The following is a 14564-nucleotide window of genomic DNA, read 5'->3' as shown; positions in this document are numbered from 1 at the left end:
AAGAGTGTTGCAGATTAAATGAGAGATGAGCAAGTGCTGTTTTCCTTCTAGATTTGATTGCATGTATAGTTTCCACTTTGTAGTTCTTGTTTCCTTAGGAAAGGAAAATACCATTTTGCAAAAACCTGGGAAAAAGTATCTTAATTCAACATCTGAAGTATAAACCCCTCAAGATTAGATGTTATTTAGCACTGCCCTAGAGGACAAACCTCTCTACTCCATGTGTTGACTAGAATCGGATCACCAGTTTATGTGTTGCTGCTGGTGCATTAAAGCAGGATGTATCTTCTGTCCCAAAGGGTTTGAACCAGGCTACTAAACTTTAAATTAGGCATTAATGCAGTGTAGCATGTTATAGTTGAATGTTGATGTTGGAGACTTTGTTTACACTGCCAACTGTGTCAGTAAATCATCCCTTTCCTCCCTCCCACCCCCAGCACTTAATTTTATTCTTTAAGGGATTTGTCACTTGGGATTTCAACCCAACTCCTCCTCCTTTAGGAAGGAGAAAATACCCCTCTCTTTAGTTTTCTTAAATGATTATGGGATCATAGTAGGAATTAACTGTCTGAAAACTCCTTGACTGTACCTCATTTAATGGGGAGTTCATCTCTCAAATGCTTGTGTGCATTAGTCTTAAATCAAGTTTAAGACTGGACAGACATTTTTCTAAAAGCATAACTCTGTGCAGGGCAAATGCTTGAAAGTGGTGTGTGGGAGTTACTGAGCTGTTAACAGGAAGAAGGAAATAACCCTGCTTATGGGGCTGAGCGTTGGCAGGACCTTGGCTTCTGCCTGACAGTGCTTGTATACTTACTGAACTCTTATTCAGAGCCCTACATGTGTCTACGTGTCCCCAGGTGCAGGGTTGCCTTTTGCCCTTGCTTTTAACACTTTCTGAAGCTGCAGTGAATAGAAGAGTTCCCAATTTACTGGGGGAAAATAAGGTCCTGGTCTCTGCTCTCTGCCATTGCTGCCCTGGCAGCCTGCATTTTATCTGTCGCCACCATAAGGTTCTTGAGAAGTTCAGGGCTCATCCTGAGTGAGCTGAAGGGCAGGAGAGCAGGGACTGAAGGTGGCCCCTGGGTTGTGGCTGGGACAAGGGAGAGACAAAAGCTTGCCCTGTAACTGTAATGTTGGAAGTGATCAAGTGTAAATGTTTTGAATGTGCGTGCTGTCCCAGCAAACTCAAATGGCTTTGGTGCCTGCTGTTTGAACATAAATACAGTATTCTGTGAAATAGCTAATTAAAGGGAAGGACTCTGATTTAACATCAGTGTACCTAGGTGGTGTTTGTATTCAGAGAGAATGTGTGAGAGTACATGGACATGTGTCTGAACGATCTGAAATCTAACTGGCTTGTGTAATGGCTTGTCAGGTTACAGCAATGAGGATCCAAGCCCATACAATCTCATGGAGCACTCTGAATAAACATAAAGGCTAGGACTTGGAGTCACTACAGTGTTTTGCATTCCTTGTGCTATCTTGGGCATGCCTCCCCATGCTGCCTTTACCTTTCTTTTGCAAGATATTCTTAGAGGAGTACTGCACATAGTGGTGACAGTAAACCTATTTCTTCCAGTATCAGTCTCAGTCTTGCAGGATTTGTTCACTTACCTTTCAGTTTGTAGATTGTTTTGTATTGATGGTTTCATAATTGGAAGGAGGACAGCTGAAGTTGGCAAGATTTCCATCAGTACCTCTCATCCTAGTTGCAATAAAGAAGCTGCTTTTCCATCAGCTTGAATGCTCTTCTTCTGAGTGCCCACGATACAGAGATGGTTCCAGATGAAAGCAACTTGCAGTGATATTCAAATATGGGTATCTTCTGCTCAGCCCCAATGCGGTTGGAAGTGAAATAGTCTCAAACCATGCCTGTCTCATTTGTAGAGGTTACAGTAAGGAAGCCCTAAAAGCCCTAAAATGTATTGTAGGCCCTAAAGGAAGCTTCTTTCTTTGGGAAAACACCGTGTTCCCTTCACTGTCAAATTCAAAATAGCTCTTCAAGCTCCGAGTTGGCTGTAACATTGCACAAAATATTCCTGTGTCATATACCAGTACTAACAAATGCTGCTGAAGTAAGTTACTGCTAGCAGTTGTGGCACAGTCTGTTAGCTAAAAGAGTATGCTGTAGGAAATCTATACATCTCACCAAGATGTGCTTCTTTATTTTTCTTTTGCTGAAAAGCGAGATGTTTTGATCAAAAGCCATTTCCTGGAGCTGGAGATCTCATGCAGTAGAGATGAACCCCAAGTGAACTTTCTGTAAAATGCCACATGGAAGTGAAAAGTTGTGGTGATGTGGGACCTCTGCGGATGAGGCTGGGGTATCTCACCTGTGTTGGTGTCTTATTAAGAGTAAATAACCATTGCACAACTTAAAGTTCAATTAGACTGAAAAAAAAACCCCAAACAACAAAACCCACCTGCTTAGAGAAGTTCCATACTGCTGTTGCAGTCATTGGTAAACCAACATGTCAAAAAGTAAAGTAGCCAATTACCTTTTTAATTAGGTATTGAACTTTATTCCGTAGAGATTTATACATGTTGCCTTATAGAAGAGAACATTGCATTAAAAATAGCTCTATTCTGATATACAAATTACATATTTTCTGTAAAGCAAGTCATAAAATGAGAGAACACCGTATATAAGATTTTGATTTCACTGGGGAACTGTTCCTAGTAATAAAGAGCATATAAAGGTCACCCTACCACCGGTTTTATTTGGTTTGAAAAATACAAAATAGTTTGTCCATATGGTCTTACGTTACCTAATTGCTTCATCTAAAAAGAATGTAGGGTTGTGTATCTTAACTCCATGATTTGTGTAACATTTTAAGAAGGGACTCTTTTTGTGGGATTTGGATTTTACCAGCTTAATTTTAGCGGATACTGGTTACATCCTAGTTTACAAAAATAGCTTATTTTTTTGAGTTTTTAATAAAAAATCTGACATGCAGGATAGCTAGTGTTAACTTGTTCAATGTTTGAGGATTAAAATATGCAAAGAAAGCAGGATTTTTTTTTTCTAATTGTGCTGCCAGAAGGCTGAGATTTTTTTGTCACTGGAATTTAATTGCATTAAATTAACAAAGCTTTTTTTCCCCTTTTTTCAGGCAGATTCCAGATTAAAAGCTCTTAATGCAACATTCAGAGTGAAAAACCCCGACAAGTAAGATTCCACATCCTTCTTCCCTCCCTTTCCCTTTTCCAGTTACAACTGTAACTTCAGATGGCAGAATACTCTATCTCCTTAGTGTAAATTCAGAGAAGAAAAATTATCTTTCTGCACTTCAGATCTTAACAGAAGCCCAGTAAGCAGGTAGTATGGAAAGGTTTGATAAATCCTGTTTCTAGAATTAAGGAAATGCCATTGCTTTATGCAAAGTAAGTCATTCATTTTAGCTAGATTAAAAGAAAGGGACAAAAAACCCCAACAACCCAGGCACAGAGAAAAGAGCCTCTTAATATTTGTTTGCAAAGAGATCTTTCCAAGCGTGAACAGAATACAGATTGATAGTAGGTCTTTCCAAAAATCTGCTAGTGTACAATTCTGGATGCACGCACACTGGTGTTACAGTTCATAGTTTTCTTCAAGCTGCCAATTTTCACAGATGCTTTTGGAAGTCCAGAGGTCAGTTCAGCTGTGACTGAGTTGCAGTTTAGGAAGCTCTGGGACAGGCACTAGAGCAATCTGCTGGATGAAAAAACTGGTCAGAATTGTCAGGATATGTTGTGGGAGGGTGATCACACCCTGGGTGATGTGGGAAGCATAAACCAAGAATTTCTACTTGTGCAATAGTTAGAAGGTACGCAGCAGTGGGGTCAAGAGATGTTGCTCTTTGCATCTTCTTTGCATCTCTAAGCAGTGGAGACCTGTACAAAGTGCTCTGCTGGGTTCATCTGCTGTCCAGCAGTGGCAATAGGAGATGCATGTGCCTGACTGCTTCTGTTGTCTGTTCCCTTTGTAGTTCCCTAGCATCTGTGGGTATTGTATGAAGGATGTTAGAGGGTACATGCCTTTCTGAACCTCTTTATAGACTTATCTGTGAGTTGGTCCAGTCTTTCCATTTTATTACACTTGTTTTTACAGCCTTCCATGGCAGCAAGGAAGCTTTTAGCTAGTGTTTAATGTAAAAGACAACATTTACATATGAGATCAAAATACAGTGATTCTCTCAGTATCTGCAGGTGAAATTAGACCCTATTTTGAATGTTTCATCCTCAGACGTTTTCATCTGTGGATAGTAGGAGTTAGCTTTTCCTGTTTTCATGGCAGGGAAACTTCGCTAGTAGTCTGACTATAGGCATAAGGGGGCAAGACTGGTTAAGGCTGAGATGAGGAATATACTGTTATATTTTGAAGTAACTTAATGTTTCAGGAAAGGAAAGCTATTGTGAGAAGTGGCTTGGTAAAAAGCAGGAAAAGAGTCAATACAAGGAAAACATGAGAAAGGGCTTGTAACAGAAACAGTCCCAGTGTCTGTCTCAGCAGAGACCTCTGACAGCACTGAAGAGATAGGGCGCATGCTTTCTATTGTATTGTGCCAGCTGCATAGCTTCCAAATTGAACTTTTGGGTGCAAGCTGTTTAATAAATAGCTGAGAGCATAACTTGTGTGGGTTTTCTTGTTTTGTTTTAATTCAGGGAGAGCTTTTTAGTATAGAGTGTGCAGCTGTAACGGGAGGGATAGTGCCTTGCTCTGCCTAGTACACTGGTGCTTGAGCTGCCTGGAATCTGACACCTTGCCCTCCTGTGTTACCCTTGGTGCTTGTGTGACTGGGTGCTAAAGTGGGTTCATCAAGCTCACCTTTCTGAAATGAGATCTGACTGCTTTGTGGAGTGTAGGCTTTCAGGATCCTGGACCAAGAAGGGTTCAGGTGAAGAACAGCTGCACCTCCCGGTCTGGATTGCCTCGCAGTGCTGTGGAACTGCACCCTGCAGCCGAGAGCAGCGTGAGGAGCTTAAACAGCTGAAACAATGCTGCTCTATGAGGTCAAATTTAGACTGGAAACTAAACTTCTTCCTGTGGGGAGCACTTAATATCTTCAATAGTGAAATTTTATGGTGATAAAAATACAGTATTGTCATATTCAGAGATAAATCTGTATCTACTGTGGAACTCTGATTTGGCTTCATGGCACCCATCATCTTGTTCTCTTTTATGTGCTTTAATCAAAACAATAGGTTTCTTCTTGGTGAAAGATGTGTTTAGAGAACACTAAATCCTTTCCTCAGGGAGATTATTATTTTTTCTTTAAGTAGCTCTTCTTTTTTTCTGTCTGGTTACTCAGATAAGTGACTTGTTCTTTAGTGAACTGTTCTGTTCTTATAATGTCTTCCTTCACAAACAGGAAAATGGCACTGCCCTCCCTGATGTAAGGAGGAGTACTTACTGTTGAGCAAAATGCACGAAGTAACTTATATTGAAATGCTGTCTACTCTAAATGAAGTTATCTTCTTTGCCATTACCATGGAAGATATTTTTGAGGAGAAACCTGGTGGTGTGCCTACAGAAATGTGACCTGATCTTTTCTTCATTTGTGTCTTAAGTTCTACTTAATAGCTCAGTTAAATGTCTTGGCTGTTGGTAATGTTGCAGAACCAGTAAAACCAAATGAAAAGTGCTGGTTAAAAAAGCCTTGGTTACTTAGTGTCAAAACTGTGTCTTTTTTCACACTTCTGCTGTTATGCACTGGAAAGTAAATGTCCCTTTGTGTGCGGCACCAATCTCAGTTTGGAAATTACTTTATAATTATGCATTTTTTCTTAATTATTTTTTTTTTTTTTACGAAGAACGCTAGCAAGTAGGACTTAAGCAACTACTTGAGAGTTAAACCTTTGATCTGCCACACCACCAGTGTCTTAAATATAGCTTTTCCAGAAAAATTATATTTGTGAAACTTTCAACCTTCACAGAAGATTGGGCAAAAATAGCATTGCTTTTACTGGTTTATGCTTTTCTGAGACAATAAAAAGAAGACAGCTTGGTTCTGCAGTAGTAATTTTTTTGTTACTATTATTTTATCTTTTAATGGAGGAGGAATTGGCATGGCAGAAGATGTATTGCTGCCAGACTCCAGGACACTGAAAGTCCTCTTAGGTTCCTGACTCAGGCCTTCAGGGAGTACAGCATTCCTAAAAGCTTTCTTGCCACAAAACAGGATAAATAAAACTTTTCATTATAAATTTCTGGAGTGGAAAAGGGAGTCTTCCGGAGCTGAAGGCATGCTTTTTAATCTTTTGTTTTCAGTTCAATTATTTCAAATATCTTCACTGTACATGTCTGCAGCTGTCTGACACGCAGCCCTGGTGCATATTTTATAAAGTGTAAACTGAAAAGATTGCTCTCTAAACCCCACTGTGCAGATCAATGACTACATTTATTTTTCCCGTACAGTTTCTCTGCTGCCTTTTAAATCTTTTTATGTACTTTAACCCTGTGTGTGTCATAATCTTATAAAAATGCTTCCTTGAGAGCAAAAATATTAGAAATGGCAATAAAGCTTTTGCTTCCTGAATTTAAGGACAAGAATATTGTAGGGGAAGTCTTACTTACAGAGGAAGAAGAGATGCTAAATGAAAAACCCTGGAATTTCATACTTGGTCATCCAAAACAAGTGACCTGACTTATTTCAGTAAGACCTCTTGGGTACAAGCTATTCTGAAATAAGAAGTCTGACTGTGTGCCTGTGGTGGGAGGAGGGGTGCAGCTTTTGGGGCTGAAATATCAACCTGGAAGGCTAATCTTAGTCTCTCATTCCTTGATTCTGGTTGTGTTCTTCTGTGTTTGTTCATTTTCAGATCACTGTTTAGTAATTTAGGTAAAGCTGTTCTTGGCCTTCCCATTTGGATGAAACGCATTCTTGGGTACCAAAGTAGGTCATGAGTTGGACTTGTGTGTAGTAGGAAGGGTTTACATATACAGAAGTGGCTGTTGCTGTGGATTAATTGGATACCAGTCACAAGAAAAGCTGTGGCAACTGATTAATCTTTGCCATCAGCATAAGAAACTACCACCAAGGCCTAACTGAGGTGACTCTTTCCTTCAGCAGTGGCAGACCAGCAGTGTGTATATGATCACTTGCAGTGGGTTATGTGACTGGTATTAAGATTGTAGTGATTCGATAGCTTTTAGCCATCTGTGACTCCTGTGCAGGTACAAATCTCAATAGGGTTTCATATATAACCAGTTACAATTACCATATGGATTAGCCTTAGAGGAGTTGTGGTAATTGTGAACTTGGACTCCTGAAAAGCTATACTTATAACTGGCTAGATGGCAGCTTGAAATTAAAGTATCTTTGTCAGGTCAGAAATGTGAACAAGTTTTTATTAAGTATGCTTCACCAGATTTTGGCTTTATACTTACTTGAAACTTTCCTATTCACTAATGCTTGCTTTTATAAGTTCTGTTTTTTAAAAAAACCCAACAACACAACAAAGAAGCACCCCAGTGATATAGATGTAGTAATTTCAGTTAGCTGCTTTTTATTTTTATTTCATAAAATTTTATCTCTTGAGTTGATGTGAACATTCAATGATTGCATATAAAGAAAATAGCAGTCATGCAAGTGTTGGGTGGTTCACTTTAGGGAAATTAAACTCTGCAGTCACTTCTTTTAGGAGTCTTCAGCTAATTCCACTTCAACATAATCCAGGCTCTGTCTTCGCTGGCTGTAGCATTGTGGCTCTATCTTGCATTCTGGGAAAGCTTGCTTTCATGATGGCTAATGATGTACTATCTGTTTCCTGCTCCCAGGAGATTTACTGAGCTAAAACACTATAGCGATGAACTGCAGTCTGTCATATCACACCTTCTGCGAGTCAGAGCTGTAAGTATTTCCCATGTGTGTCGTGACAAATAGTGTAATTTATTTATAAGGCTGTATATCTTGTTTAGTCAAGAGAACTGGAATATTTGTTCTAGAGTAAGGGCAGCTTTCCCTGAGAGAGTCTGGCTCTGGAGTGTGGGGCAGGAGGTGGCAAAGGGGGGGTGCTGGCTTTGTACGGATTTGAGGGAGAGGAGTTCCAAATATGATGGTTGAGTTTGACAGTCATTGGAGGAGTAAACACATCCATGTTGCTAATCTGCCCTTCCTGTGATGGCCATGTATGAGGTGGAGGTGTTTTAAAGAAGATTGAGATGTCTGCTTCTCTCTATTCAGAAGACAAGTTGCTTTTGCTGGATGTCTGGGCTGGGAAGGGCCCCAAAACATGGTTTTCTGGGCAGACATATAATACTTCGTTTTCCAGAGCTTGTAGTATGAATCCTATATGCTTCACAGAACATTCTTTTCTTTTTTTGGCTTGTTCTTCAATGTGTAATGAATAACGTTCTTTCTAATGATGAGAACAATTATGTCATGCATCAAGATTCTCTGTGGGTTAAGAATGGAAGCTGCTTTTTTTTTTTTTTTTTTCTCAAGTCACAAGAAGGAAATAGGAAATTGCAATTCCAATAATGAGCATAATACTGCTTTTTAGTATCTTCAACAGGGATTTAATTTTTGATGGAAACTATGTGGCAGAAAGGGTGGTGATGGATTGCCTTGTTGAGCTGAGGTCCTTGAGAGGATTAATCACTGGTGTTAGTGACAGTGCCTTTTCTTTCTCAGGCTGTGTGCATGAGATCTGTTGGGCAATTTGCTTATGTTTTCTTTTTACTGCTTTGACAGACCAATTCAGTAACTCTTGCAGAACTTCAATCTCATTCATTGGTACATCACAGTTACACAGGCATTATCGAGACTACAGGTCATGCTTCAGGGTGTACATGTGGTCTTTTCTACTGAGGTTGTTGCCAACAGTTTAATGCTGGCTGCAGGAGGTACTGACTCTCCCAACAGCTGAAATGACATATCTAGCTTGAGCAGCAAGTTCTGCAATGGATAGCTCATTTCCCTCCCTTCGTTTCACTGATCTGGGTGGAAAAATCAAGTCACTTAGAATTTTACTGAAGATTTCCCTATAATTTTTTTTTTTTTTTTTTTTTTTTTTAAAAGGTGCCTTACATGGTTATCAAAAACTGAAGGTAATTTATTTGTGGTCTCCGTAGGCATATCCTATAAATAAGTGCTTCCAAAGCAGAACTTGAAAGGCTACTTTTCCATATAGCCTTGATTGTGACTTCAGTCTTCAAAGACTTTGTGCTGTTGATTTTCCTTTTTTTTTTTTTTTTTTTTTTCCTTCAGTAGTGGATTGGATTAGATTAGATTTAGGCCTAATCTTGTTTACCTGTGTAAAACATTAAGGCTTCAGCTTGAATTTTATATATGGATTTTCACAAAGTAACTGCGCTTAATGTAGATGACCAAAATCTGACCCTAAAATGTTTCAGAGGGTAGCAGACCGGCTATATGGTGTCTATAAAGTCCATGGCAACTATGGAAGAGTATTCAGGTAAGAGTTTATCCAGTTTTTAAATACATACATAGACAGATGTAGAGAGATAGAAGGGAATTTGTTGGTTATGTTATTATGCTTTTAAAAAGTATATGCAAAACATTTCGGTGTCTACCTTGGAAAATTTAATATTGCAATACTAATGAAATTTCTGTGTTGGATATAGTGCTCTCTGGATTGCCTGAGCTTAGTCTCTAGAGGAAGACTTCAGCTTTTTGTTTTGTATTCCAGACCTCTGGGGCTTTTGCTGTTGGGTTGGCATTCTTTGTCTTCAAAAAGTATCTTAGTACCCATTTTCATGCAGTTGTCTCTGAAAAGCTTCTAGATCCTTTTCGTGGTTAAAAATCAACAGCTGTATCTATCGAGTTTTAGTACTTTTTTAAAGCAAATTTGCCAACCATTTCTTTGATTTATATGAGTGAATTGCATGCTCAAGTTTTCCATCTCACTAGAGAATTAAAGAATCTAAACTTCTGGTTAAGGGAAACCTCCTGCTTCTACACACTGTTCAAGTGCTAAATTTAATTCTCTGGGTTAATGGATTGCAGATGTCTTTCTCATTGGGGGTTTTAAAATGAAATTAGGTGTAGTTCTGTAATAACACAAAGACAAACAAATGTCAACATCAGCCGAGTGGAATGTTTATGAAAAACTGAAGGACAGAATAGATGCATTAGACATAAATTATGTGAAATACAAGGGGACCCCCTCCTTTTTTCTTGTAAAGAGAGTTGCGGGTGTAATTCTTGTAACTAAGAAATCTCATAAGGCTTCACAGAGCTGAAAACACAATTAAAATTGCAGCGTACATACTTGGACGTCCAGAACCAGTCTTTTGCTATCTTTATTGTAGCTCTCTTTCCTTCTATATCTAAATGATCTTCCTAACGTGAATAGGTAGTTGCAGTAATGAGGTGGTTTGTAAGTTGTTTTTGGTTTGGGTTTTTTTTAATTAATAGAACTAAACAGGAGTCTACTGGGAAAACAGAAAACGACATACAGCAAACGGTTTCAGGAGCAGTAAAACACTTGCAAATGTCAAATCCCACCTAATGTTTTCTGGGATGAGAGGCTTCCATCTGATGTGTTACAAGTCCAGAAGGCTTAGTTTCTTCTCGATGAGTATGTTAGACCAAATTCTGGTTTGGAAAGTTCTGCCCTTCCCCTTTTTAGGTGCAAGGCAGTGGTGTTTGGGGGTGGTGGTGGGGTGGTTTTGGGGGGATTTTTTGTTTTGTTGGTTTTAATTGAGTTTTATCTATTTAAATGAGACTTTTCTGCTCAAAACTAATCCCAAACTTAAGTATGCTTTCAAGGATGAGTTTAGGTGTCAGGGACAGTTGTTTAGCAGAGTGTCGTAAATAGACTTGCCACATAGTCAGTGTTCCTCCTTAGAGGAAGAAAATAGTTTGGCCAAGTTTAGCTTTGAGGCAGTTTCCATTCAGGTGTCACCTGGAAAGAAACTATATACAGGATGCAGCTTATTAACTTCCCTTACCCTTCATGTGTGATGTTGTTTCTCGTTTGTTTTTCCTACAGTGAGTGGAGTGCAATAGAAAAGGAGATGGGGGATGGGTTGCAGAGTGCTGGCCACCACATGGATGTGTAAGTACTGACTGAATATCTGATAGTTTGATGTAAGCCAGATGTGGAACTCTCCCTCTTTCCTCTCTTTTCCCTCAACCCCGAAGTACATACAAGTAGAGTACAGAGAAAGTTGAGGGTGTGTTGTTTTTAGGTATACAGTGTTTCTGTGATTTGGATGCAGGCACAACTTTAGCATCCACGTACAGTATTAAGTAGCTCAAAAGGTCTCGGGAGAACCAGAGGGGTTTCTTTTTTTATTATTATTTTGAAATTGTAGAAGTGTTTGGAATCCTTCCAGTTTTTCTTTTAAGCTACTATGCCAGAAACTGATGGAATACAACTTTAATGTACTGCAGCCCTGAAGAGATCCGTTTGGTTTTGATAGGAGCATTTTGTACCATGCAGTAGATGGTACACAGATTTGGACTTAATTACAGAGAGTTAAGAAATTAATCAGCATCAAAACTCCAATGGATTCTTGAAACAAATAGTGACTGGAAGCAATGAAGTAGAGAATCCTCCCTCTTTGCATCTTTAGAGTCAGTTGGCAGAGTATTCAAAGCACAACCTTCAAAATAAGAGTCTAGCACTTCAGAGTGCTTGCAGAAGTTGTATTCTAGGCTACTGCTCTCTGCTTTTCAGGTAGTCATATATAGTAAGTGAAACAGTATAATTTCTCATCACTCTGATTCCTCTTCTATAACTGCGCAGTACAGATAAGTAACAACTTCAGCAAGAGATGGAAGCTGCTTGACACTTCATACAGTATTTTTACTGATAAAGTATAATTTGTGTGGAACTCAAGTTACCAGTTTTAGTTTGCAGTGCAGATTTATGTATATACTACTGCCTGATTTTTATTGGTGTTATGTCTTGGTAGGTGAAAGGGTTTGAAGTGCTGTGCCAAACTGCCCGCAGGTTCTTCAGAAGAATTTGGGTTTTATCAGATCTTTAAGAATTTGAACCCCTCTGAATAATTTATTCACACTTCTGTATTTTGGCTAACATCATGGTTTGCAAACAAAAAAGCTGCAGTATTTTTTTTAGGCAGAGGGCCCTGGTTAGAAGAAATGGAGAATGCATTCTGCTTTCAGAAGCAAGTAATGGAAGTAGAGATGGAATACATTGTTAAGCACCTACTGCAATATGCAGAAATTGAAGAGAATATGAAAACATGGTATAGTACGGAGGAGTTAAGGAGGCACAAATAGGTTTTCAGTGGTTTGGATACACCGCACTAAGATGTCAAACATCTAGAAATGCATAACCAACTAAAAGAAGTGGGTCACACTTCTCAGTCAGGAGGCTGAACTCTCTCCACACATCCGAGATATATAATATTCCTGCCTGTAACAAGTTAGGGTTAAAGATCCAGGGTAATGGCAGTGAATTTCTGGGTAACTTTAATCACTGCATGAAGTCTAAGGTAGCTTTCATTGTTATCTCTTCTGCTTGTGCACTCTTGTACAACAGTAATCTCTTGGTGACAAACAAGAAGTAGCAGCTGTGAGATTGAGGAACTCATTCAGTGACCCATGTGGTCTCCTACAAGTAAGGTTCATATCTATGATCTCTTGAAAGTATAACTTACCAGTCCAGTTACCATTCCCATAACATTAGACAGGATTGTACTGCAACAGAAAGCTACTTCAAGAAGTTTGCCTAATATAGACGTTAAACTTCAAGACTAATTTAATTATCCTCTATCTGCCCCATATGTTGTAGTCTTTACTAGATGTTTGTTTAAACTTTTCAGTTGTTATTGTTTAGTATGATCTAAAACTGCTTAATATTTGGAGAAGACATCCCAAAGCTTCTCTGGGTGTGTGCTATATGTAACAGGATGAAGTTTGCTGAAGTGATAGAAAACAATGGAGTATGCTGGGAAAGCTTGAATGAATTGTTGTGATTCTGGCATTTAAAAGATGAAAGGAAAAAATGCTGGACCTTTGACTTCTGTCCTTTATTCTACTAATGAGAGACCCTTTATCTCTGCATCAAATAGACTGTCATTGCAGGTGGAACCAGTCTAAACTCATCCCGGGGTTTAGCTGATGATTCCCATGAAGGATGGGAACATGTTAGGTACCTTTAGAACTGCAGTGTCTCTTCGTAAGATTTTCTCTGGTTTGCCTACCTGTTTAGGACAAACCAGTATTTAAGCTTCAACTTAGGCAGTCAAAAATACAGCTTGTCTTACTACTTTTTTGGGGGTTTGGTTTTTATTTGGTTGGTTGGTTTTCTTCTTTTGTTTTTGAAATCAAACTTCAGTGTGACTATGAAAACTCTGTCTGGGTAAGGTGGGTTCTGGTTTGCTGGTGTTTTTTATTTGATTTTTTGCAGAGGAGCTTTGCCGCAGATGAGCTCTAGCACTGCTTTAAACTTGGAACTTACTTGTAAATGAAGTGTGGTCCATCTGCTGCCCTGAAAAATCTAACCACTGTACTAAAACTATTGCACTTCAGAACTTTTAAAAATAGAGAGGGTAAGCCACTTATGACCTGTGTAGCTGTAGGATTTTTTCAGAACAAGTATATTTTTCAGCAGTTGGGCGTCTTCCTTAGTTTGATTCATAATGTGAATTCTTGTTGTGCCTGTACTTTTTCCCTTCTACTTAAACTGATCTGCAGTTACTGGTCATTTCATGTTATGCTTACTTATCACCAATAGCCTTGGTAGGGCTTTTCCTGCTTGTGCCATCTCTTTGATTTTGCAGAGAATCAAAACAGCTCATCTTCCTTGCAAACTTATAAAATTAATGCACAGGTGTGCGTGTTTTCAGCTCTTTTTCAGTCTTCCCATTTTAAGTTATTCTGCAAGTAGCTCTTTGAAGAGCCTTGCTGCCCATGCTCTATTGAGCATGCCTGAGGATGACAACTTCCAGCAGGAGTGTTTCCTTCAGATACCTCCTTTAGATTCCCAAGGGTCTAAGTGACTTTGTTGTTCCTTTTAGAGCTTGCAGGATTTCTTGTCTCCCAAGTCACATTACCAGTTCCGTACAGCTTGAGACTGTCACTTCTTCCATAGAGCCAGTTACTGGAGAGGCACTGAAAGAAAGGGAAGAACCTCAAAAGATTTTGCAAAAACTTTAAAGCCAAGGGGTGCTGTAATTGACATTTGGGTCCTCTTGCGCTGGTCACTAGACAAGTATGGGCATATGATCACTCCAGGGAGCCTGCAGCTGTGTAGGGGTTTGCCACATACTTGAGAATCCAGACTGAATTAGCAGAATAAATGAAGGCATTTGTGATGAGATTGTATTCATTCTGTTTATCTCCAGTGACACATGTCCTGTATTGCAGGCTAAAACAGACTTTCAAGGAGCTGAAGGATGTTATGTTGTAGTGTTCAGAGCACCACTGTGAGTTGTCTCATACTCAGGCTGAAAAACGAACAATGAAAGCAGCCTCTTTGCTTTTCAGAAGGCGTGATGTTCAAGTTCCTATGCCTTAATGCTTTAAGCCTTGTAGGATTTCTTCTGCACCACGTCTTTTTTGCCTTGGTGCTGACTATTGACAGTCCACTGAAGAAAAGGAATAAATTGGTTTTCTTCCCTCTAAGAAAAACTGCGTCAT

General features: G+C 39.2%; 1 protein-coding gene across 1 annotated transcript in view; it reads left to right on the top strand.

Moving 5' to 3' along the window:
* SNX4 (sorting nexin 4) overlaps positions 1-14564 on the top strand; it is a 32581-nt gene that overhangs the window by 12551 nt on the left and 5466 nt on the right. Inside the window, exons 5-8 of the mRNA XM_010024977.1 lie at positions 3117-3172; positions 7763-7835; positions 9341-9402; positions 10942-11007. Coding sequence (XP_010023279.1) covers positions 3117-3172; positions 7763-7835; positions 9341-9402; positions 10942-11007 — 257 coding nt within the window. The remainder of the gene's footprint in view (positions 1-3116; positions 3173-7762; positions 7836-9340; positions 9403-10941; positions 11008-14564) is intronic.

The sequence above is a fragment of the Nestor notabilis genome, unplaced genomic scaffold (assembly GCF_000696875.1).
Source record: "Nestor notabilis isolate BGI_N333 unplaced genomic scaffold, ASM69687v1 scaffold17712, whole genome shotgun sequence".
Classification (NCBI taxonomy): domain Eukaryota; kingdom Metazoa; phylum Chordata; class Aves; order Psittaciformes; family Psittacidae; genus Nestor; species Nestor notabilis.
Note: the sequence above shows the minus strand (reverse complement) of the source record. Positions and strands in the feature narration are given on the sequence as shown.